Source organism: Argiope bruennichi, chromosome X2 (assembly GCF_947563725.1).
Source record: "Argiope bruennichi chromosome X2, qqArgBrue1.1, whole genome shotgun sequence".
NCBI lineage: Eukaryota > Metazoa > Arthropoda > Arachnida > Araneae > Araneidae > Argiope > Argiope bruennichi.
In genome coordinates this window covers 11,324,004-11,351,226 of record NC_079163.1, presented here as the reverse complement: position 1 = coordinate 11,351,226, position 27,223 = coordinate 11,324,004, and the positions used below count along the sequence as shown (strand labels likewise).

Sequence of the window (27,223 nt, the reverse complement as noted above, 5' to 3'; positions counted from 1 at the left end):
TTTCTGACTGCAGATATTTTTTTTAATGTTTTCTGGGCAAATAAGCACGAAAAGGCTGTTTGTAATCATTGTTTTATCCATTTTCTTCATTATTAGGCAAAATGTTTATCTTCAAGAGAATTTTAAATGCTCATCGTTTAAACCATCAAAAGGGGCCAGAGTGGCATGCTCACGATAATGTGACAGAAAGAGACTATGGGAATGCATGTAGAATTCGATAGGTTCGAGAAGATGGATTTACCGAAAATATCCTATCCTAAGCAATAAGAATATCCTAAGAGAAAGCATTCAGAACTTATATAACTGAGGAAAAATAAGAAACCATGTCATTCAAGAGTTCAAGTCAAACCTAAATTCGAATGATTAGAAAATAAATTATTTTAGAACATAGATTAACTGAAATTCATTACATATTATGTATGTATATCTTTGTTAAATAATGATCAGAGACTCAAGTTACGATCCCAAAGCACCGATACTAAGATAGAATAGAGAAAGCATAACAATCCATACAAAGTTTATATAAGTTCAAGAAAAGATTTTTTCCAAAACAATTGCTAAGCCAACAATTCTTTTATGCATTTGATTTTCCCATGATAAAGAGCTCATCATTAAACAAATAAAATTACAGAAGTTATATTCTGGGAGACGTGTGAAAAACCAAAAGCAACTCGGCATTTAAAGTAAGAGTATTTTTTAAGAATGAATATATTTAGTTAAGAAACTCCAATTTTAAACTTGAAGTTATTACACATACGCGCGCATACAGCAGAAATCTTGCCTTATTTACCATTTTGAAATTTTTAACTAACAACGCTCTAACATTCATTTGCCTACACTTGAATCTGTACCCCGCTAAATCATAAACAAATGAAGATATCATATCCTAGTTTGCTGTTAATTTAAATTAGGAAATAAAACCAGGAATCAATTATTTAACAATACAATGCACCATGTTAATTCATTATATAATAAACGCTGCATCTTCATGCTTGTCACTGCAACAAATAATTTTTACTGCTTCATTTATATTACTTTAAATTTTTCACTTATTAATTCTCTAACATAAGTTACTTGGTTTAATATCTCATCATGCATTTAATTTCCAAAAACTGTCTTTCTTTAACATGTTTATGTGATAATGACATTATATGCATTTCCTTCAGTTTCTAAAATGATAATCATTTCAAGAATATCTATATTTTCAACAACGGAAATACCCTTTCTTTCATTTTGCATCAAGTTATTCAAAGAATTTTCCTCTAATATCTTTTATTCTATGAAAAGCTCTGGGAAAAATTATTTTCTGATTTCTTAACTTATTGTGAAACTGGCTGGTACAAACAAGTTGTAATTTTTCTTCAATGTTTCAATATCAAAAATAAATAAATAAAAATAAAAAATAAATAAATAATAATAAGAAAACTTTTCTTTTTTATCTGAAAGGGAAGATTTTACTCATTTTTCTACTAAAAATGTTATCAATAATTGAAAACATACCATTCTTTCTAACTGAGATGTTTGTAAACGTCCTCTTTCTCCCATACTTGTTCTCCATACTATGTCAAGTTTTCCAATACTTGCAACATTCTTCACCAGTTTAGAATAACTCTGAGTGCCAGGTTTAGGAGTTAAACAAAACAAGTATTGCCTGCTATCTTGGGGATTCAAGCAATTCACTTCTCCAAACACAGGAATAATTCTAAACAGAAAAGGGATAAATTTGGATTCATATTTTATGCCACAACAAGCAGGATAATGATTTCCCAACTGCATGTAAAAAGAAGAATTGTAAAGATATATTAGGAGTTAATGAATTGAATATTGATTATTGATTCTCAAAAAGAATTGTTAAATATCTGCACTTGAAAAATTAAAAGAATTCTTCCAGAAACAGTAAATTTAATATAGCTAAAATATCTCAGAAAGTACGTCAATGTGGGGCAGACATCTCAGATTTCAATATACAAGATGCTACAGATTGAAAAAAAAATCGAGTAGGGATCATTAAACAAATTAAAGCACAGACTATAAATGGCAATACATTCAGTATTCATTCACCAGAGACATAATGATTAAATTTCTAGTTCTTATGTGAAAAAATTTCTTGGATTATTAATGAATCAAATCGGTAAATACCCTTTCTCAGTTTCCACAGTATTCAACTGCCTTGAAGAAAAATTTGGCGAAGGCTCTAATGCAACTTTTTCTAAACACATTGGTGCATAAGTAATATTCTGAAGAGGAGCCTCAAGATAAACTTCATCAGACTGTAAAGGAAAAAAAAGGGATATTATTTGTTTGTAACAATGACATTTCATAGAAATAAAAAGGATTAAAAAATTCTATATTATTTACAACATAGCACGTATTCATGAGACATATCTATAGTCATTGTTTTTCAGTTAAGTAGTTTAATTAGGCTTTAATCTAATATGTGATATAACAATTTCTTTCTATACTGTGTTGAGGAAAATAAAGGATTTTAGTAAGAATGGGAGAAAACCAAGCTTGACCTTTCCAGATAAAAAAAAAAGGGGGGGGAGTATAAATAATCCAGTATTATATAAATAAGACAAACTTTAATTAGTATTAATGTATAAATAGATATTTTTTCTATTTTATATGACTTTCTAACTTTAAAAAAAAAACAAATGAATTACTTTTTCATAAATAATTACTATTTGTTCACAAATAACTATAACTAAAAAAATATTATCCCACTTTTTTTTCCTTAAGCAATAAATTTTCCTCATCTATCCCTTGTTTTTCAAAAAGACCTACATACACATCTTATCTAAGTAATGATGGTGCATAAAAGAACTAAATTTTATTCAAAGAATCAAATTTTACACACATATTTTACAGTTTAGTAGAGAAAATCATAACTCTTCACGTGATGCAAAATTTTAGAAAGCAAAATAGTATATTCTTCAGAAAATGTGTAAAATTAAAGAATTATACATACCAAATATTGCAACACCCAAGAAAGAGAGATACAGATCAGCAAGCAAAAGTTCCAGTATACTCAAACAAGACATTTTACTTGCACAATAATCACATGAATATACTAACTGCAATACAATGTATTATGTCACATGTATTTCTATTTGAATGCCTCAAACAATGGGTTGCTGTCATAAATAATATATTGTCAATTACTGTCACTACTATATTAACAAAAAATGAATGCTCGAGTGAGAACCATGGTGAATATAGCACATTTAAGCCAGAAAACTAGTAGTGGTTCGTCCATTATAATTGCAACACTCCTTTAAATTATTTATAAAATTTGCATTTCTTGTTTGTTTTTTTTTTAAATCTACTTTTCTTGTTTTCCCTCTGAGAGTTCAATGCTCTTAGCTTAGTTTTTCACTCTGAGTAATCGATGATCAAGGAAAACACAAAAACGTCATAGAAGCATGAAAATAAGAAAGAAAAGAAATCAACACACAAGAGAGACGCAGATTGGGGCTGTTCGACAAACGGTCTAAGAAAGCACCTTAATCGCAGCCTGACTTATTTTAAGACCAGAGCAACCCTTCTTTTTTGAAATTAGAGACACTAGAACTATAGTTAGGTCAAACTTGACTTGCAGTATGACCAACTGATGTCCCTAACTTTTTTTCATTTCCATCCACGATTTACCTTCGTTCCCTCATTGTTATTATTATATCGCTATACTTGAATAATCTTTTCTATAAAGTTCAAATAACGTCTCCAAAAAATTTAAATGGAGCAACAAAAACAGATTATAATAAGTGCCAGTTTAATATTAAAAAGTAATTTGTTCATTTCTCAGTGCTTTTCTTTCAAACTTTAAAAATTAGACTCAATTTAGTAATAATAGAGACCAAACTATCATATAAACCAGTCTGTAATACAGTAAGTGACAAAAAAAATATACTCATATGAAGAAGGAGAGTACAAATTTAATTATCACCGATATCTATATAGCATCAAGAGGTGCTAGAAGTAATTGGTTAAATCAACTGCCAAAAAATTCACAATTTTCCTATAATTTTTAAGAATTTTACGTCTCAGTGACCAAAAGATTTCGAGCTTCTTCTCTCCGCTTACCATAGGCAAAATAGAAACATATCAATAAAAAAAAATGCATTCATTGCAGTCAAAGATCCTCAAATTTTTTATAGAATTAGTAAATGATCATTAAAAGATGGAGTTTACTACAATTTCTTGACGAATTTTTTTTTTACCATCAATAAGCTGATTAGCTTAAAGTTCTGTTAAATTGTAAACAAACCATGAGTAAAATATTAAGTTTTTTAAACTATTAATCATTTTTATTTCTTATGTAAATATTTGTCTCAATTTTGCTGATTTCTAACAAACATAGCAAAGTTGCCATGAAATAAAATTATGTCAGTTTATAATTGAGGTATGAAAAGTATCATAAGACAATTATTTGTCTAATAACTATTGAAAATTTTATTATTCATAGCCTATATTTAAAGAAATATTTTCTAAATACTTTTAGAATACCTGTCATTTATACAATGTGTCTACAAAAAATTATATGACCAAGTATTTATCCCATCTGAAAACTATCCTTTAAATTAAAAATAACTCACTTCAGATTACATAAGTATATTGTTAATTTTCAGAAAAGCAGATCTGAAAAAACAACTAATACTTTTATAAATGGCATCTAACAATAACAAATTAAAGACAATATCAAAACAAAAATCACACATGCCATAAAAAAAGTGAAAATTGGGCATACCTGCAAGTTTGATTGTGCAAAAGGGAAACACCATCAGTTGAAGTTAAACCAAAATGAATTATCAAAATAAATTTTAAGAAATAGTTATATCAGATGATTGCATTTAATTATTAGAAGTAGAGATTGATTATCCATATTATTACATGATTATGATTTACCTCGTCAACCTGAAAAAATAGAATAGCCAACAATTCAAAAAACACCTATAAAATCAAATTTTTATGTTTCAAACAAGGTTTAAATATTTGGTGAAATATGTAATCAGCTATAAATAGAAAATGTATATTCTAAATCGCTTATACATTAAAGATAAAAGTGTATCAATCTACTATTTTATAAATTAAAAAAAAATTTCACTGCAGAAATAAAAAGTAGATGAAAAAAATTAAAAACTTAGTAATACAAAAAGTCCAACAGAATAAAATGTATAAAAAATGGGCATAATATTTTTACACAAAATTTAAACCTCAAAATATATACAAAATAATTTTCAGACTCATTTTTTTTTATATATTAAACAAAATGATAATGCAACACAATTTTCTTCAGGAATTAAGCAAAACATTCCTTAATTTTAAAACATTTTAAAAACTATAAATTTGCTTAAAAATTTAATTTAATTTTAAACCATAAGGAATAAATTACAAAATATTGAAAAATTTTAGTACATTTCTAACACAAATTGTTGATAAATTACATAATATCCCATTTCGCTCACTTAATACATGAAAAATGGGGCAGTTAAAATTATTGCCATACTTTAAAAAATTATCAAATAACTTCATATATATCCTATTTTGCGCAAAAAGTAAAATATATTGCATCCTGGGTTACTTACTGCATTGCCATAAGGTGACTAAATATAATTTCATATACATAGCAAGAAAAGAGTTCTTGAAATGGATACAAAATAAACTTGACATAACATATTAACAAATTCAAATGCAGAATTTAAAAAATAAAATTGTTATATACGTTAGTAAATCACCCTCCCCTCCCAGTGAGAGTTAATGGAGAAATGCTGCATCTGGTTTTGAAGTTGTGGAAAGGTTTGAAATATAGAAAGCTTGAAAAACATAAAATTTAATAATAGTCATCCTGTATTTCAGAGAGTAAAACTGAAGCTGTCTGGCAGAATAAAAATTAGTACAAAACTGGACAGTTAAAAAAAGGACTGTAAAAATTTCTTTCTACTTTTTGATAAACATGTTTGTTCTTTTTAAAAAATTTTCACACCAAAATATATAAACGTATTCCTATAGAATCTTGTTAAAGATTTCAATATCAATTTTAATCTTAAATTAATAATATCATTAATTACATTTTAAAGAAAAAAATTAGTTTTTTCCATAATCAGTCATTCATATCATTCGGCAACCGAACTTGGAACAATTATCGATGGCGTTTCTACATAATACCGTCAAATTGCCCATTACAAAAATTTTTAAATCATACTTCAATCACCAAAAGACAATTATCAAACAAATCAATAATTATTTTCATTATGTTCTAAATTTAATCTTTAGTATTATCCTAAGAATATCTGGTTTTCTTTTGAAAAGTATTTTTAAAAACTAAAGATTTAATAAGAAGCTAACTGCTTTATAACAGCCTCTGCTTTAGAAATTTCACTTTAACTATGCAATTTATGAATTGGAAACACGACGCCTCCATTTACAAAATACTTTCATGTCCTTCTATATTTTTCTAAATTTATTTAGAAAATTTTATGAAGTACATCCTGAAAAGAATGGCAACAATGATATCAATCAAATTTCAAATACAACTAAGCAAATAAACTTTAAAGAAAATAGTGGTTCATATTTAGAAAATCTCATACTCACAAAATTTCATTAAGTATATATATAGATAGATAGATGGTTATCAAAATAATAGAAACACCTGAGAATAAAACTAACATTGAAGAATACACTTCGTAAACATTAAAATGTAATCATAGCTAACAGGTTTTTTAAATATAAAAAGTACATATCATGGTAGCATGAAGTACCTTTAGTGAAGTTATATACATCTTGGATTTTTGTCATAAATGTAAAATGCTAGATTCACAGACCTTTAAAGCGGTCAATTCTAAAAAAACATCCCACTTTTTAGGCATTTTTTGAAGTACGGCATCCACAGTCATGGCAGCGTACACACAGCGCGGGTAAACAAGCTCACCAATGCAAATTAATGGGTATTGAAGCGGATTGTAATGACTAAAAAGTAAATAACGGCAGCCAAATTGACAGCAGAGCTAAGCATCCGGATTCTCTAGCGTAAACAATTACGGTGGAACCTTCATAAACAGAATATTTACGGTACAGTGGCAATTCCCAAGCCACTTGTCAGACGTTACTGTTAAATGTCGTCTACAATGATGCCATAACCAGAAAACATGGTCGGTTGATAAGTGAAAGAGTTATACGGTCAGAAAAATCATCTTTCCCACATTTTTCTACAACAGAACAGGTACACGTTTGGAGGACCTGTACAAGCATATGATCGTGATTCTTCCAACTGTCAAACAAGGAGGTGGATTTGCCATGGCATTGGTAACCGCGTTATGGTTTTCTGCAGGCCCAATCGTAACACTGAAAGGATGGATCACTGGGTAGGAGAATAGGGAAGTTTTAGTTAACCAGGTCCATTAAATGATGCAAACTATGTTTCTTATAGGAGGTTAAATTTTCCAGGATTATAATAATCCTATTCATGCAGCGGGACTTGTCCAATCATGATTTCATGAATAGGAGGATAAAGCGAAACATCTACCTTGGCCCCCGGCCTTAATACTATCGAACTGTAATGGTCTATTTTAGACCAAACCAGCATCTCTCCCAGAACTTCCGCAACATCTAAATGAAGAATGGTACAATATTCCTCTAAACGCTATTCAGCACTTGTATGATTCGATTCCCAAAAGGAATTCAAGCTGTATTGAATGCCAAAGGTGGTCCCACACTTATTTATAAAGATACTTGCTTTTATTTGTGGCATTTCCATTATATTGATAAGTATAATGTAATATCCTTTCAGTATATTACATTATAAGTATAATGTATTATTTGATAAGTATAATGTAATGACCAGTATAAATGTAATATCCTTTAACCTAATTTTAATCCTAATTAATTTCCTACCTTTTATATTAAACTAACCCATATTATTTAAAATTTTGCCTTATTCTCTGATCTAAATCCCACTTCTATATATTTGATTATTTCTAACAATCACTCTAAATTTGATGACTAGTAAAGTTTTCACGGTGCAAGATTAGGTTAAAAATCCCTAACACCCACGGCATTCCTTTCGAAGATACTTATGATTTCCTTTCTTGAACTGACACAAAAATTTAAAAAAAAAAATCCATATAAAAAAATCTCTTATTAAAAAGCGTTGAAAGGAAAACTTCAAGGACTTTTTCTTCTTCTGTCTCGGAGCGAAATGACGCGTTCCACCGGTAATCCCCATATATAAACCATGCCCTCCCATGAAAAAATAAATTGAAGTTAATTCCAAATTTGTCTTGTCGCCCTGACATCTGCAGAATTATGTTACGTTATATATAATTTTATTTGAAAAGTCGCTGAGTTCTTCAACACTTTATATTTTTCATACTTTCAAAAAAAAAAATTCTATTTTTAATTTTTGTTATGATGGCTATCCCCATGGTTTGGCCAAAGACAAGTATGTATTGAATACAGAAGCAAAAAGCCAGGAAAAGAGGTCGTAAGATTCAGGATTATATAATTTTAGGAAAGAATTTGTCGACTCAGCATTTTGATTCTGTGGGAAAAATAATAGTAGTGCAATTTAAAATTTATATAAGTTATATAAGTTACGGCAAATTCAGAGTTCGAGTTATTACAAAATTATTTTTAATGGTAATTTAATTAGAAATTATAATATATATATACATAGAGAGAGAGAGAAAGAAACATTATTTTAGAGAAACATTATTATTATTGCTTGTTTGTTTGTTTGTTTGTTGTGTGTGTGTGTGTGTGTGTGTGTGTGTGTGTGTGTGTGTGTGTGTGTGTGTGTGTGTGTGTGTGTGTGTGTGTGTGTGTGTGTGTAATGATATTTTAAACTCTGATTTCAATTCTAATTAATTTACAAAGTTTTATCTTAATTTAGCCCGTAGTAAGTTCATTCTCTTATTTCTTGATCTAATTCCACTTTCTCTACTTAATTAATTCAAGAGAAGCTTTATAAAATTGCTAAATCGGCTAAACGCCGTCACATTCTCACGCTCCGCGTAAAGGGATGCAAAAATGTCCAGTAAGCACATTCTTTTTAAAAGATACCTGTGTTTCCCTTACTTGTGATTGACAAGCATCAGAAATCCCTATCAGAATCTTAATAATATATTAGTACTGTAAAAAAATATTTGCCCTATCCATATCTCATGTTATATACGACGAGAGATAATTTATTTCGCGCTTCTTCCCGACTTCTGCTTTTGTGTCGCGCTGCGGCGGACATGCCTTGTCCGCGTCTCTGCTTATAAATAATTATGCTTTCCCGATGGATTAAAATGAATTTAAAAATGTAAGATGTCTCATCTATGTCTATATATATATATATATATATATATATATATATATATATATATATATATATATATATATATATATATATATATATATATATATATATATAATGTTTCTCTAAAACTTTAAGCAAATAAAATGAAAAAAAGTTGGAAAGCTTGCCATACCAAGAAATATTTAGCCAACATTAGCGCATTACTTGACATTTCAGAGTGCTAAGCGCAAAAAATGTCAACAACATTAGTGTGAAGTAAGATTTTTAACCTCTAGATTATGAGGAAGGTGAAATTTTTAACATCAACAAATGTTTTCATAAAGAAAGAGAGCACTTTCACCTCCTTTTTATGTCATTCTAAGATAAGATACTTTATCCTTTTAAACTGCCTGTACTATTATTGCATTCTCTTATTAGCAAATAGATTAACCCACCAAATGAGAGATGATGAAATAGGATTAAAAAGTAAAACTACTTTCAAGGTGATTAGAAGAGAAACTGGTTAGTTTCAAGAGAGAAGTGAAATCACGAACTTTTAAAACTACATAACTACATTTGTATCAGCCAGTAAAAGAAATGTTAAATTAAATTTTAAATATATTATTTCAGAAAACACTAGATTCACGAAATATTAATAAAGAAATTTAGTATAAACTGTCAAACTCTTCTAATGATTTTTTCCCACTATAGCTTGAGATAATAATAATACTAATAATAAAACTAACCAAATGTTAATTGTATAAGCATCATAATAAAATGAGCTTTTAAACTGCATTTCAAATGGTAATGTCATATGTATTTTAACCCAGTACTCATGTGATCCAAGATTTATATGATCAGAACTATTCTTCCAAATTCTACCAATAATACTGGCATCTATATATGTATATTAAGAATCTTTGAATTTCGAGAAGTACCAAAAACATTTACATAATTGAATTTTAAGTAATAAAAGCTATAAATTTCAATTATATATGCTTTAGAGATGAATATTTAATCCAGTACCTTCTATTCATTTTTATTTTAATACTTACTTACTTATATGCTTTTTTTGATTTACCATGATATAACAGACATTTTTTCAACAAGAATTTACACCTGGTAAAACCATTGCCACCTGTTTTGTGTCTACACTCAAAACAAGCAACTATACAGATACCCTTAAATAAAAAGAGGCTATTATTCTTTTAATGCTAGAAAACATTTTGTAAGAGTGTTCAAAAACAAAAATACAATTAAAAAGGAATATTTTGTGGAAATGCTGCACCCCAGGAAAAAAGAGCCAAAGCTAAAATGTGAAGACTCACAAATGGTCAAGTTCTTACATCATGGAAATACCATACCATAAAAATGACTGCAGAAACAGCAAAATTATGTGAATTATGCATCAAAATACTGCATAATTTACATTTGTGACTTGACTTACATGAAAATATCCCCTCCCCTTTTATTCCTTAAATTCTAAAAAAATAATGGAAAAAAATTCAATGAATAAGATTATAATTTATAATTTTCAGTGAATACTTTTGATCCTTACAAACTACTTTGTCAATGGAATAAAACATTCTTGGATTAAATATATATCAATAGTTTAAGTGTATGCTCAGGGATTCTTGTCCCCTTATCAAAGCTCTTTTTATTACATAAAAAAGGTAAAAAGAAAGGAATTATTTTAAATATTTAGCACATGAAATAAAAATAAAACTGGACTACTCTTTAAGAAACAAAATGCAAGAATATCAAAAAATCAAAATATATATAAAAAAAATTTGGTAATTTTTTCAAAGAACAAATTAACATTCAAATTATAAGAAACAATAAGATATTGATAAAAGAAATGAAAAATTATCAACAAAATAGTTTGAACCAAGAAAAGAAAACAAACGAAAAAAATGTAACTTACTATAAAATCCTGAAACATGCAAAGTAGAGGTAGAAAAGGGATGTCATGCAAAACAAAATACCTGTTAGTTTTAATAAATTTAAGCAACAAAAACAGAATAAATAATTCATATACCCTAAAAATTATAAAAGCTATGTGCTAAAAACTATGTATTTTCTTCATTGAATCTGATAACTAAAGTATAAGAAATGCAGAAAAAAAGAAAGAAAAGCAGTTCATTAGCTATTATTATTTCAAATGTTAGATTACCAAAATTTCAAAATTTTACACACATAAATTCATACATTTTCAGTACACTTGTGACAAACACGTTTTTAAAACAATTTATAGTCAGTAAAATATGATTTTAATAACCGTAAAAGTTTAAAAATAAACCAGCACATTAAAATCTGAATTCTTACAATTAACCATAAAAGTCAAAATATACTTTTTAGAGACAAAAAGAAAACTAATTTTAAAATGAAACCTCTAATTTTTCAGGTAAGGAAAAGACTATTATACAATTCAGAGAAACAATTGGATTTCAAAGTAGAAACGGGGGGGGGGGGGGGGACAGTAAACATTAATTATTTAATATATATTGCACCAGAAAATATGTCAAAATATTATATAATGGAGAATAAAAATATATGTATTGAAATTATATAAAAGTAAGCTAACAATTAAGCTAATATTTTACACTCAAGAAACTGAATTTTTACAATTACTTTAAAAAGTATCAATTAAAATTGCATGAATAAATGTGAAATTATTTCAGTATGTCATACTAACCTCAGCATTATAAAATTTTGTTTTCACATCCAAAGGCTTGGACACCTGGCATAGAAAAAAAAATCAGTTTAGAACATATTTCATTTACAATGCTGAAGAAATGGTGGAAGACGAAATTCCAACAAGGGAATTATAATTATGAGAGCAATATAAAATTATATTTACAATGAAGTTTTTAATCGAAATTCAAAAATTGTTTTAAAATATCCATTTTGATTTGTCCCAGAAGAATACCATAAGAGAAATCCCAACCTTTCTAGAGATGCAAGTAAACACTCGGAAATAGGTTAAAAAAATTTGATCGACTTGCTAAGTACATCAATTGGGATGACAAAGATTCTTGCAAATACTTATTTCTTCTTAATGGGCACAGCAAAGCAACGATATGAAAACAACGACAGTGCGCTCACATCATGAAAAACCTTAAAATAAAATCTTTACGGCCACTTTTACCGATAACTTATTACCTATTCATAGAATCGAAATAAAGCTGTTAACCCGAGCTCAACAAGTCAGCAATACATTCAGTCTGTTCTAGATTTGTGCTACCAAGTAAATCCTAACATGAGGTGAGATGATAAAATTGTCTATCTTATAAAAGGCGTCCAAGAAAATGTCTATCAAGTTTTATTAACTGAAGATATACCAACAAAATCCAAATTTATTAAATGATGTCAATATGTTGATATGTGGCAACAACGACGGGTACACGAAAGAGATTTGAAAGATTTCCATCTTCTCTATACTGTTATTAGTACAGAGAACAATGAGAATCAACTTTCTAACGTAAGCCAAATTGTGAGAGAAAAAACAAAACGATTTCTACCATCTTCTACTTCTACCGCAGAACTTCATCCCGATTCTTTAGAAAATGATACAAAGAATGGTAGAATGCTCTTTGAATTTGGATGAAGAATCTGCAAACCCAAGATCAAGCGCACTTCTTTCTTGCGCCGCCGCAATTCGTCGGCAATTAACAAGTAGGCTTCCCTCTTCAATTTAGCAAAATTACATTTTTTGGGTCAGAATTATATTGACTGAATATGACAGGCTGGTTTGTTTTCACTATGGCTGATCAGATCACGTTTATCGATACTGCTGGAAAAGAAGTCAAATATTTCGGATTTCTCACGGTAGCTGTCAGACAGAAACAGTTTGAGGCCGACATCAAAGAAAACGGAAGCCCTAATTGGCGTTTCGAAGTGAATTACCCCAGTTTTACCAGGAAAGTAGACGTTCTCCCAGAAATAGGTCACATTTAATGTATAGACGCTCTAATCACTCTCCATCCAGAGAAACTGTTGAAAACTAAGTGATATGCCATCACCTAAGGTGAAATCGGCGAAAAAAATCCTCCGATGGCGGCAATCACCCAAAAGAAAGAAAATCAAAACAAAGTAATAATGAAAGGCAAACCAGATATAGCATTAACTAACTCAGGCCCTTCACAGTCAATAATTTCTGACAAATTCGCCGTACCATACTACAGAAAGCCATACTCATAGATAAGCCGAACTTGCTTCTAAAGATAGCAGATGGTAAATATGTTAATTCAATAGGACGTTATACAGTGAGAATGACAAAAGAAAATCGGATGGAATCCCATGAGTTTATAGTGTTACAACAGTGTAGTTATATTGTGATTCTAGCCGGAGATTTTTTTAAAAGACCATAAACTATAATTAACTGTGGTCGTGCCGAGTTGCTGCTCAAGGACACGCATACAAAATCTACAGTAGACGATTTTCAACAAAGCAGTATATATATAGTCGACGGTTGTAACATTCCTCACTTGAGAAATGTTAAGACATTTTTTAAAAAATCTAAACACTTATCTGCATGCACATAAATCACATAGAATAATAACCGTTTAATTTCCATTTAAGATATCACACATAGACTACTCCGACCTGCTCTGAGACACAAAGATAAAATCTGAATGTCCGAGCCACCATCACAGCATTGGCGAGAACTAAGAGTGAGCCCTAAGGGCCAGCACCGGCCACGGTACATCCCATCATCAAACACGCCCCATCATCGGTAGATGGTAATCGACTCCACACCATTTCTGTAATCACCCGGGGGGCAAGAACCAACCACCATGCCGGAAACTTCTCACCCTCATACCTGAGGTACCTCCCTGCAGAATCGCATTTAAAGATATGCAATAATTTTTCTCACTTTTATGATAAATGCTTTATTTTAAAATTTAATTATTATGTGATGTAATAATATATTAGTACAATCTTAACATTTTTTTTGAAATTATTTCTTTTAAATAAACTTACAGAAATAGCATTAAATTTTTTATATTCAAAGTTACTAAAATTTCAATAATACATTTACATTATTGGTGTGTGTGTTTGTCCCATCTAAACGTATACATAGTGCTTTACTCTATATATGTTTTATTAATTAAGAATGCTTTTCACAAATTATAAAAAGATATCACATTTCACTAAAATATCTTCACTAAATTTTTTCACATTATATTTTATTTTTAAAAAATTACTGACCTGGAACTTAAAGAATTTCCTGAAATGTAACTTCTCATTGTTCATTGTAGTATAATTGACAGTACATGCTAATCTAAAATAAGAAAGAAAACCACTTCAGTATTTAATATTTGTCACAATATTCATTAGTTAAGAACACATTTGAAAGATATGATGTGCAAGCATACATTCTAAAAATTTTCATACTACAGTAGAATCTTTTATCCAACAATAAAGGGATCTTACTGATGGCATGTAACAGATTTTTCCGATAACTGAATATATGTTTCTATAAATGGTTTGTTTGGATTTGTGATGTCATCCATATAAACTGCAGAATGTGAAATCCGTTCATTATGTCTCCTTATCTATCGGCCACAATTAAATAATATAGAAAATTGTATAGGTCATTTAAAATTTAAACCCAAAAACTTAACACTACATATCTGAAAATAAAATTAAACAAAACACTGACATTGCTATACACATTATCACGATAACCTTACGGATCTCTTAGAACACACTCCGTTTTAAAAATTCACAGTTTATATAATTATGCTTCAAGGGGCCATGGGCTAAAAATAAAAATAAATGAATATTTATCGGCACACTTAATGAAATTCTGAATTTTTCCTTCTTCCTAGAGTGTAGCTGTCGTCATGTCTACGTTTCTGTCCCCTTACTCTTCACAATTGTTTGTCTCTTTTTTCCAATATATATCGGATTATTTCGCAAGCATGAAGAAAAATATGAAGAAACAAAACTGGATATAATACACTTAAGCCAGCACTTCTTCTTCGTTATCATTATTTTTCAATCTAGTAGGCCTACATTTCGAACTTTAATTCATATCTTCAAAAGTATCATTATTTCGAAATTCAATCAATCTGTATTTAATCACTACTGTAGTTTATGTTTTCGAACAATCTAAGACACATTTTAAAAATATTCGAGTCTCTAGTTCGAAATATCATAGCATAATATTTTAGGGTGACTCGTTTATTTTATTTTTAAAATTACTCTTATTTTATATAAAAGCGATAACATACTCAAAACACACACACACACACACACACACACAAAATTCATTTACTGGGTTCTCATTCTTTCACTCTAATAGAAGAAGGGGAAAAAATACTTTTAATGCAAATGATACATTTAATTCGAATATTTTCAATATTAACATTCAAACGAGCCATTATGTTCTGGCTGACTACTTCTAGATGCTCATTAAGTGAAGAGCACAAAAACCAATTGTTATCTCCATTTGACAGTTACTTAATTATAACTTGTTAAAAGTGGATTTCGAGAACACTTGATTTTCGAGATAACTTGTCGTTCTGATAAAAAAAAACTTTCTACAAAACTTTCGGTGAAAATATTATATAATTATACATATATGCAATAAATTAGATATGGTGGTTAATCTTTCTCTTCCATAGTCTGTTTTAGACTATCAGTAAAAGTTTGATTTTCATTAGATGCCAACGATGTTTCATTCTACTTATGAAAAAACACCAGTGAATTACCATGTTCAATAAAAAGTACACATTTATAAAAAAATTTTCCCAGATTTGTAATAAATTTCCTTGATTTTCCCCCGATTTTTTTCTGACCCCCCTCCCCTGGAATTCCCAGACGTTTCTCAGTTTTCCCGATCGGCTGGCCACCCTTAATAATAAGTTAATAATTATCTTCATTTGCTTCCGGTATTATCTTATTTCGGTATAAAATTTAAATAATGTGAAAATTTGTTTCCAATGTCTGTGCAATACAATTAATTTGAGATTGTGTTACTGATTCTTCCTTTCCTAGTATTTCTCGTTGTTCGGTCATAAAATTCTTATTCTCAGACACCATATAAATAGTTCATTACTGCAAATAAATGTTAATTATAAGATATTAAAGATATTATTATTAGATATTAATACAAAGATATAAGATATTATTATTAGATATTAAATACTTAATTAAATTTGTATAAAAATTAAATTAATCACTATGTTATTTTGAAGCAAAATAAGGAACATTTAGTTTTCTCCCCGCCGGTGATGTTTGTCCCCACCGTCGAAAAACTTCGGCCGCCGCCTCCGGTGTTAAAAGGAACTTATTATAGTTAATTAAAATGAATCAATATATAAAATAATTTTTAAATTAACATCGCTTGAACTACTAAAATATCGGATAGACTTTCAGTGCTTTGCTTGGAAATTAATGAGGGTGATTGCAATGATTACTAAACAGATATGAACAATACTCTATTAAATCAACAAAACTGAAATGAATTAACGCTTCCATAAATCGCTTTGCCATGAAGGAACTTTGCTTCTGCCAATGCTGAATAAAATGGTTGAACAAAATATATCAGCTCACTTATTAGCAAAGATGTACTTTATTATTTTCAAACAACAAATGAGCAGTGATTTCATACTCATCATAAATGACTAATAGAAGCAATTAAATTCTTTTAATACAGATAAAACTTATTTCACACTCATAATAGATAATTCAGAATTTCCAAAACATGATAAAACTTATCACAAACAATAATCAAATATAACGCACGGCCTCATTTCAATATTATTTTTGAATTTTTCACTGCTTCTTAAATAGGCAGCAGAGTCTAAACAACGATCGATTTGCGTGTCTGATACTGACAAGAGGTGAAAATAAAGGCCAGCTATGAAGAAACGTGGTTTTTTTCCTTATTTAAAGTCAAAAGAAGTTTAAAATAAAGAAACTACTCTTCATTTATATGGAGGAAACTTTAAAAAATCCTATTTCCAAATAAAGGATTGAGGAAGGTTATTTTGCAACTTTCATGAATCGAAATTTCTTAAAGGATGATGTAACATTTCGTGAATATTTTCGCTTTCATCATGCAATTCAACTATGCATAACTCCGCCATTCAAATATATTCTTTATATAAGGAAAAAGGATCTCAAAATTGGTCCCGCTCACATACACAAATAACTTTGTTCTTGTTTTTCTAACTTCGCCATCCTGTTCTACATTAAATAATGCTTTCCTTTTTGCCATCGTTTAATTGAACTACAATTGAACCTAAACCAAAATAAAAATTTCTTAGGCAAAACCGTTTGAGAAAAGGCCGACCAAAAAGCCAAAGCCAAGCCACTTATCTACTTTGCGTTGCGTCAACAATGCTCTTGAAGCAGTATTATCATACGATTACTTTTTCTTCTATAGTGGGGATTGCAAGAACATGCCTATTATAAGAAACAGTCTATCACATTCCTTTTGTCACAATGCTCAAGGTCAGACGCCCTCGTCAAATGGATGAGACAGCTGTTTGTTGCATAGAAATCGCAAACTTTAGATACGAGAAATAACTACAAAAGAAAATGTCACATTCATGACACTGTTTAAATAATAGTGAAAAAGTATCAGATTTAGAATTTTTGCGAATACATTATATTTATTTTAATTAGCTTTGAACTAAATATAAGCAGACCGTTCGGCATATTTATCTAAAAAATTTCTTTCTTTTAGAATTAATAAAAAATAGAATTATTTTTTATGCAGAATATCATTACGTATGGAAGAATTCATTGCAAAAGCAACTTCTATATTTAAATTCATAGAAATTTTTTTTAAAGTATAAAAAACGATGTATTTAGGAAAACATTCATTCTTCATTAAATATATTTTTAAAAATTTCAAGTTTAAAATTATTTTGAATTTTTATACACTTTGCATTTCGAATATGGAAGTGAAAGACAGGAAAATAGATCAGTTTTTACTATTGACACTCAGTATAATCAAAAGTTGTATGAAATATAATCAAAAAACTATTTTGCAGTTGTGATACTTTTAAATAATAATAATTAAAAAATATTTTAATCATCGATTTATTTTTATTTATTTTTTCTACTTTCAATATAACTACTGAAACAAGCTGATTACGCCTTATAAATTGGAAACGTAATTAACATTTTAATACTTCTAGATAATCTAGAATATTATATTTAAGTTTTATAGTTCAAAAACAAGTAAATATTATGTTCAAGTGTAAAATCACCTATGTGCGTAACGAAATATTTGCTGTCAGTCACAAAATTCGACCAACTATATTTTATTAAATTTGTAGTAATATTATAAAGGAGCTTACGCTCGTTTATTTTCAAATTAAAGATTTCAATCAATAAAAATCTAAAGAAACGTTGGATTTTAAATATAATAAATAACTTATTTGTTGTTTGCTGCCTGAAGCAAGTTCTGAAATAAATTACTTCTAGACTCAGTACTAGACAAAATATCAACGTATTATGAATCAATAATCTGTAGCTGCAATAGTTAAAGAAAATCAAAAAAATTGTAAAAGATCAAACCACGAAAATTAGGGCCCTGGACAATTCTCCTAAGTCTCGATTCGTTCACAGCTTTTATGAAATTAAAAAGGAAAAGTATGGATTTAATATAATCAGTGCTGATTACTTATCACCAAGCAGTATGAAATTTCAGTGCTTGAGTTAGAAAGTATAATTCACATAATCAGAATAACTAAATATTTCACCTATTGGTAATAAAATAATGCATTAAAGAATTACTATGAATGCAATAAGTGATTTTATGTATCATAATTAAGGAATATTTAGAGATTTCTTTGTTTATATTTTACTGTGACGACGTTTGAATTCCTTCGATGCATTCATAAAATCAAAGGTTTTCGTATGAAAAGTGTTGGCGTTATCTAAATGTTATCCCCCCCGGTATATCTAATTAAATAGCACCTCCCATTTCGGGAAGGTGTTTTCTTATGGAATCAAATAAGAATCTATAAAATACTTGGTGTTTGTAGATCATGTGAAAGTTTTGTATCGAATTATAGAGCCTTTAAAATGAATCGATTTTGAATGAATCCCTTGAGAAGCAATAATTCGATGCCCGTCGATATAAATGGCAAAGTTCCAAATTATGATAAATGTTTCTAAAGATAATATGAAATACAATATTTTTTCAAACAATATATTTTGAACATTTTTGTCAGTCTCATAAATACTTATGCAGTATATATGCAACAGGCATTCCGCATTGGTCGATATCTACTCATCTGATGCTGAAAGCAAATGCAAATATCTGAGTGTGATTTCTTTCTTTATTTTATGTTCGTCATTGGGAGATTCTTGTACAGCAGTGTTTCCCAAACTTTTGATATATGTATACTCCTTCTATAATTTTCGTAACACTGAGTACCCCTCGTCAAAAAAAATGGATGTATTTTAATAACAAACAAAAATATATTTCTTTGTGTGTGTGTGTGTGTGTGTGTGTGTGTGTGTGTGTGTGTGTGTGTGTGTGTGTGTGTGTGTGTGTGTGTGTGTGTGTGTGTGTGACATACACAAAGTAATAAAAAAAGAGAAATAAAATTATTCATAATAAAATATAAATAAAATTTATATTGTAAGTAACATTCATTTGGAACAATGAGAAGCATGAAATTGTTTGTGCTGAGATGACAGATCGTCACAATTTGGTTCCCTGTTTGTTAATTTTAATCTTAGATGCGGCTCCACGTCCAATAATCTGTTCCTTTTTTTCGACTTAATCTCCAGAAATGCTGAAAAAGCAACTTCACATAAATATGAAGTTGGAAAAGGCAAGATGTATTTCAGAACATTTTCTGTTAAAACCGGATACACATGTTGCATTTGTAACCAGAATAATGTTAAGGTACTCTCCCTATGTTTAATTTTCAAAAATCCGTCTGAAGCCAATTCCAACAATTGCTCTTCTTCTGCATGCGTCAAATCTTCTGGCATGGATGTTGTGTTAATGTTAAACGGATTCCTTATCCATTCAATATTTTTGTTTAAATCAGGGAAATAGTTTTCCAAGCCCACTTGCAAACTCTCCAAATGCTGTGTTATGCATTTCAGAGTATCAGCATCAATTTTAATAGTCGAACTTGTTATAAACTCATGAAGAGAGGGAAACGAGTCTATTTCTCCACTACCACCTCTCTTTTGCCATAAATTTAGTTTTGCGATGGCAGTGTTCACATTACCTTGAACGTGAAACAATGAAATTTTTTTGCCTTGTAACGAAAAGTTGAGGCAATTTAAAACAGAGAATATATCTGCTAAATATGCTAGTTTACAAAGCCATTTACAGTCATGTAAACAATTTCTCAACTCAAATCTATCATTAAGAAAACATTGAAGTTCATGTCTAAGCTCAAACAATCTATTCAGAACCTTTAGAATAAAAAAGAAGCTGGGTATGACTACTTCCCATTTCTTCACATATTTGAGAAAAAAGTTGGGCATTCAAAGGACGGCTTTTAATGTAGTTAATTTTCACGCTTTCATCTAGAACTTTCTGTAGTTCAGCGGGCATCTTACGTGTTTCCAAAGCCTCTCTGTGTATGCAACAATGTGTGGATATGACATTCGGGGCAACATTTCGAATTCTTGCAACGAGTCCTTTATTAATTTCGACCATACTTTTTTCTCCATCTGTGCTTATTCCAACACATCTATTCCAATCAGTCTTGTTCTCTTGCATAAACTTATTCATAACATTAAAGATATCTCCTCCTGTTGTGTGACTTAATAAAGGCTGGTAAAATAAAAAGTCGTCATGAATTTCTTGATTTTTTTTCGTATCTAACAAAGGTCATAAAATTTGCAAAATTCGCAATATCAGTGGACTCATCAACTTGCAATGCATAATAACGACTTTAAGAAATATCAGACAATAGTATATGTTTCACATTATTAGACTTTCAACGATTCGTCGATGAACCGTATTATTTGAGAGAGGTACGCGGTCAAAAGTTTGTTTTGCTTTATCTCCTATCAGTACTTCTGCCATTATCTTGGCTGCAGCCTCAGTTGTACCCCCATCAAACTCTTATTGTACCCTCGGGGGTACGCGTACCACACTTTGGGAAACACTATTGTACAGCAAAGAACAGAGAATATTTTGAATAGATTATAAATTATCCATATAGAGAATATTTTTCCACAAAAAATGAGACTTTCCCCTTTTCATCATTAGTCAATTGAATTACAACTGAAGGGAAAATAAAAATTACTAAAGCTAAGTTCTTTCCAGGGAGGGGGGAAAAAAAAAAAAAAAAACGGCATCTATAGTAATTTTAACCACCAACATGGCAGCTCTGATTCTAGTTTTCTGATTTACAATTGTCGCACGATCATTTTCCTTCAAGCGGCGAATGTCAGAACAGGCTTTTTATAGAAAACAATCTATCACATTCCTTTGTCAGCAATATTCAAGGTCCGAAGCGCTTCAACATACAGGTGAGCATATGAATAGCACATTTAGAGATAAGCGGCATCTCTCAGTTGAATTCATTTTAGTAGTAACGTTATTATAAAAACCAACAGATCCACAACTGAGATTTTTCAAATAAAAGAAGAGACTTCAAAAAAATTTCATGGAGTAAAAAGTAATAAATATTTAAGAAAAGAAATATAATAAAATAGTTTTTAAAGATTTCGTTGACAACATAATTTTCAAAAAGGATCGGACAATTTTTTATTTTTACTAGTTTGAATGTCTTTAATGCAAATAGTGATTATTACATTACTAAAATTAGTCCACAACAACAAAGCAACCTGTTTAATTCAAATGTGTGTTCTGCAAATATGTTCTGTTTTTCTGCAGTAACAATTAAAAATATTCTTTAAAAATGATATTTCTACTTTAATATCAGAACTGGTCAATTAAAAGTCTTTACAAATTTTCTTTGCCTATATAAAATATCAAGAACTTTTTAAAGGGAAAAAACATCAGCCATATAAAGAAAATTTTTAAAGGAAAAAAAAAAATCTTCCATAACAAAATTTGTACTTGATTAACTTTAAAAATTTTATATGCTGTTTTTGTCAGTTTGACCTGCTTAGACTTTTCTTTGATTTGTTATATTATTATTTGTTATATCATTATCTTCTTTTTTTAGATGCTAAATAAATATAACTAAAGATGGAACAGTGAAAACGGATCTATTAATTTTAAATAAGATGAGATAATGAAACTGGATATGAGCCTCTCCAAACTTTTACGTATTTTTTTTTTTTTCACTTTTGACTAAATTTAGAACCAAGCTTAGTGGATAAATGGTAGAATAAGAACTTAAAGCCATAATCCTTTTACAAAATAAACAAGATGATGTACAAGGACACAATCATAGATTTTTCGTTCTTGGTTACATAATCTATATGAAACAATTATGAAAACTCAAATCAATCTGATTCAGTAAATATACTGGCAGGAAAAATAAAATAACAACCACAAAACAGAAATTTTATGCAATTCAAATGAGGTCATATGAAAAAAGTAGGCTCGCAGCGCAAGCTTATTAACATTATCATGTAATCTAATCTGATGTTCTTTGCACAGAAATGTATTAAATTGTTGCACATGTTCGTTCCGAACTACAAGGTGATAGTGGAGGATTCAAACTCTATTTTCAAGGATTGTTCGAGTAGTTGGATAAAATTTTCTATTGTGTAAGATGAAACATGCCATTGATGAGGTATTTGAAAAACTATGAGAAGTGGATGTGAATGAAAAATAGAAGAATGATGCACATAGGAAAAAGTCTATGAAAACCCAGATCTGCCAAAAGTGGCACACAAAGAGTCTAGAAATAGTTCCAAGGCGCCATGATGTCCAGAGAAGATCGAAGCATGCCTCAGATAACAGAATATAGCGCAGATTCGTTTCAATAGCAGAAAACTGACTATACAGATATACCATGAGTGACAAGCTGAATAAAAAATGATTGCTTGCAATGAAAACCATGCTTTCTCATTCATTAACTCAGGCAGCAAAACAAATCCAGTCAAATTAGTTTAGAATCATTATGATTAGATCTGGGCCGAGGACCTTTTTCATAGGAATTCTTAGACTCATTAAAATCTGTTGGAATTAAAACACATGCAATAATCCTAAAAACATCTGTGAAAGGTATTGGTACAAAGGTGGTGGGATAATACTATGAATGGGCATACTATAATCCTACCACCCAATTGCACTGATTTAAATATTTTTACCAAAGCAACTATAAATATTAAAATATAATTGTATGAATTTCTTGATTCTAATATTAAGTTTCTTAAGGATGCAGTATCCAATAACTTAACACTAATAGAGGACAATGTGCGTTCATGTCGCAATGTACAAGTAATTGATTATCTTGAGCAGAGGCAGTTTATACATAGGCACAGTAGAAATGTCACATGCCCATAAATCAACTTCTTTTCAATGCAAAAGTATAATTAGTAAGGAAAACTTATTATGCTTCTCATTAAAAAAGGGGAGAGATTTTTTTAAGCACTGCTTTTTAACTAAGAACTAATGTCTTTTCCTTGCATAAGTGCAGTAACAATGTGCATTTGTATTCACTAAGCAATTTGTAAAGGAAAAGTGTTACAATTGAAAATCAAGCTTCAAAGATTTTAGAATAGGGAGATTTAAACACTTTTGCACTATAGAAAAAATTTCCGAGGGCCTAAAATTTAAAATAAACAAACATTAAAAAAATATAAAGTTTTTCTACAAAATAGCATCCTTAGTCTTATATTAGTTTCAACATTAAGCTTTCAATATTTTTATTTGTTATTTTTCACTCACAACTGCATAATTTTTTAATTAAGAGTATGGACTACAGGTAAAGTAATTAAAATGCATTTAAGTTTTTTAAATTTAAGGTAGAAATCATTTGTTATTATCATCATCATCAGAATTTCTTTATTAAAAACTTACATCAAGACAAAAATCTGTTTCCTAATTCCCTATTAACTAATAGTAAATTAGGAATAACATCCAGTGGATGAAATACCTAATTAATCTTTTTATGAATACATAAAAATCTGTAATACCAAACTTTTACTAACATTTTATGTAACATTTCCTAGGCCTTAATTTAGATTTATATTTTATAGAAACATGCAATTGTAAAGATATGTTGGGCATGGCAAAATAAAAATTTAATATAAATCCATTCAAGTTAGCGAGTTATAAGAGCTATTCCTTTAATTTTTCATTCTAGTATATTAAGGAACCAAAACATAATAGAATTTTTCAGCAATAAAGCCTAAAATATTGGGCAAAGGAGTAATTTTTAATTAAAAAAAATACAGTAATTTAGGGAAAGACTTTAAAAATTTGTTAGTTGAATATTTAGCATATAGCATACTTAATGTAGATGGAAGGGAAAACATAATTTTTCAGAAATTAATTTTAATATCGATCACAAAAATTTCACAGCAAAAAGATTAATTAATTTAATCACTGAACTTCCTGTTGTGGTTATTCATGTATTTTCATACCTTATTTTTTTAAAATATGCATAAAATTTTAATAAAAGGAAAGTAAACGAAGCTAACGCATAGATGTTACAATTAATCAGAAATAAGATTTATGTCATTTTTCTTTGAGCAAAAATGTAATATAAAAAATACTACTTCTTTGGCAAATATATACAAAAAAAAAATTAGAATTTGAAGTTCATTTTTTAAATTTTACACAACGCGTCCCTTAGGTTGCGAGTTCGATTGCGAGCCGACCGAAGATTCCCCGCGTGCTTGGTGGCTGAGGCGCGTAAAATCTGTCGTGGTCACACAGTCCTCCATGTCGAGAATAATACCACTGGGGGTATTGGATCAGGGGTGGTCGTTCTCTGATTCAGGTCTAAATTACGATCTGTGGTTGAGTGAATGAAATGCGTGAATGAAGTCCACCCCGTAAAAAGGGTTGTGACGTGTATGTAGCTAAGTCGATCTCTTGGCCCTAGATGGCGCTACTATAGGAACAAGAGACGCTCCCCCTCAGGCTTAAATCGGCTGTCTTCGAACAGCGGGCTTGTCCTTGGCAAGTGCCATAAGAAACAACTAATTTCATTTCATCCAAATAAAACTAAAACAATATAATACTATTTGAAAACTGATACAAAATAAATTCAGCTTCTTTCAGAAAATAAATAGATTTCAATGTTGAATTGCTGTGACTTTTACACTTCATTATATATTACTAAACATATAATAATATGCAAAAGTGACAGCAACTTATTAAGGTGGGAAAATATTTAGAGACAAATATTCAATGAGAAGAATGAAAAATATCATTACTATAACATGATATAAATGGCTAATTAAGAATGAAATACATATTTTATTTCAAATTCATCTACTAACCGATACAATTAATGCATTACATGCTGCACACAACATAAAACGATATTCAGTTAGACACTACAAACAACTGAATAACATCAACTACATCACTATTTTTCATTTCACAAAATGATAAATTTTTCTACATTCTTTCATAAAACTGTCCACTAGTGCATATAATCACATATATACTTTTCTTTAACAATACTTCAAACATTAAAGAAGAGCATAATACAAGTAAAACAGATAATTTAAACCTAAATTTTCTTTTAAAAATTAAATTAAATTAAATTACTATTAATTTACATTCAAAAACTATAACATCAACTCACATATGAGTTCCTATTTCTTTTACTTCATGATGTATAACATCATCTACACTTTCATCAGGATTCAGCTGAGAAAAAGAGCAGTAATTTCCTCTCTGTCCAGTGAGTACAATTTTTTGAAGTCCTATCTGTAAATCCGCCTAAAATGATAAGAAAAAAATTATCACAGTTAAATAGGAACTGAATCTACAATAAAAATACAGTCAAAAATGAGGTGAATAATAATGTAATTTTCAATTATTAACTGTGATATTCATCAACGAAATAACTCATAGTAATTATTGACATACCATCAACTAATTAATAAAACATTAAAACAAGGGAATTGTATCAAAAATAACTATTTTATGTTTCTAAATTTGCTATAGAACCTGCTATTGCAAGTAGAAAAATGTTTTCCAAATATTTATTTTTTTCTACCACACAAAACTGAGTTATAATATTTATTTAGATCTTCATATTTAATGATTCATGGTACTTGGATTTTTTATAATAAATAAAACTGATCTGAAATGTTTCAGGAACACTCCTTAAATTTAGGTAAAAAAAAAAAAAAAAAAAAAAAAAAAAAAAACTGCATAGTTTCTTGTTAAATGAACACATGAAAAAATTGCTTCACTTTCAAAGAATTTCTATTTCTCCAGTTGCAAATGATGCTAAACAAAGAGCACTGCAAAAATATTTAATGATAATAATATAAATATCCAATATTTTATTAATTTAAAAATCAACATCAGGAAGATGATATATAGAATTTATTAGAAAAAGTAATGTAAATGACAAAAAAAAATGATTAAAAATGAATACAAAATATTTCAATGAGTTTATAAGTAAAATATACATCAGTATTTTTTTTTTTTTTTTTGAAGTTGGAATACCTTTAAGTAACAAAGTAAAGAATTATAATAGTAAAAATAAGTTGGAATAATTAACAAGTTAATTTAATTCACGGTGTTCAAGCTTGTAATTTCAGATGAAATTCATGCCAGAATTTGGAAACATATTAAATAAGTTATACAATTATGAATTGAAATTATATCTATAAACAAATTTATTTATAATCTTTAAAATATTTGCAAATTTCCTACACACCTGCACTTGAACAGATGTAACTGTTTGTTGACTATCATTATGAACACTCATATAACAGGAAAAAGTTTCTCCTAGATATATATTCCTGAAATAAAAGAATTTTAAACACAAACTTCATTCAGGTAAATATAAACACATATATTATTTCTATTTTTCAAACATTATTTACAAAATT

General features: G+C 29.2%; 1 protein-coding gene across 1 annotated transcript in view; it reads right to left on the bottom strand.

Moving 5' to 3' along the window:
• Window positions 1-27,223, bottom strand: part of LOC129960017 (trafficking protein particle complex subunit 13-like) — a 54,732-nt gene that overhangs the window by 10,902 nt on the left and 16,607 nt on the right. Inside the window, exons 3-8 of the mRNA XM_056073023.1 lie at window positions 27,049-27,133; window positions 25,960-26,096; window positions 14,486-14,558; window positions 11,970-12,014; window positions 2,140-2,270; window positions 1,501-1,702 (exon numbers count right to left, since the gene is read on the bottom strand). Of these exons, the coding sequence (XP_055928998.1) occupies window positions 1,501-1,702; window positions 2,140-2,270; window positions 11,970-12,014; window positions 14,486-14,558; window positions 25,960-26,096; window positions 27,049-27,133 (673 nt within the window). The remainder of the gene's footprint in view (window positions 1-1,500; window positions 1,703-2,139; window positions 2,271-11,969; window positions 12,015-14,485; window positions 14,559-25,959; window positions 26,097-27,048; window positions 27,134-27,223) is intronic.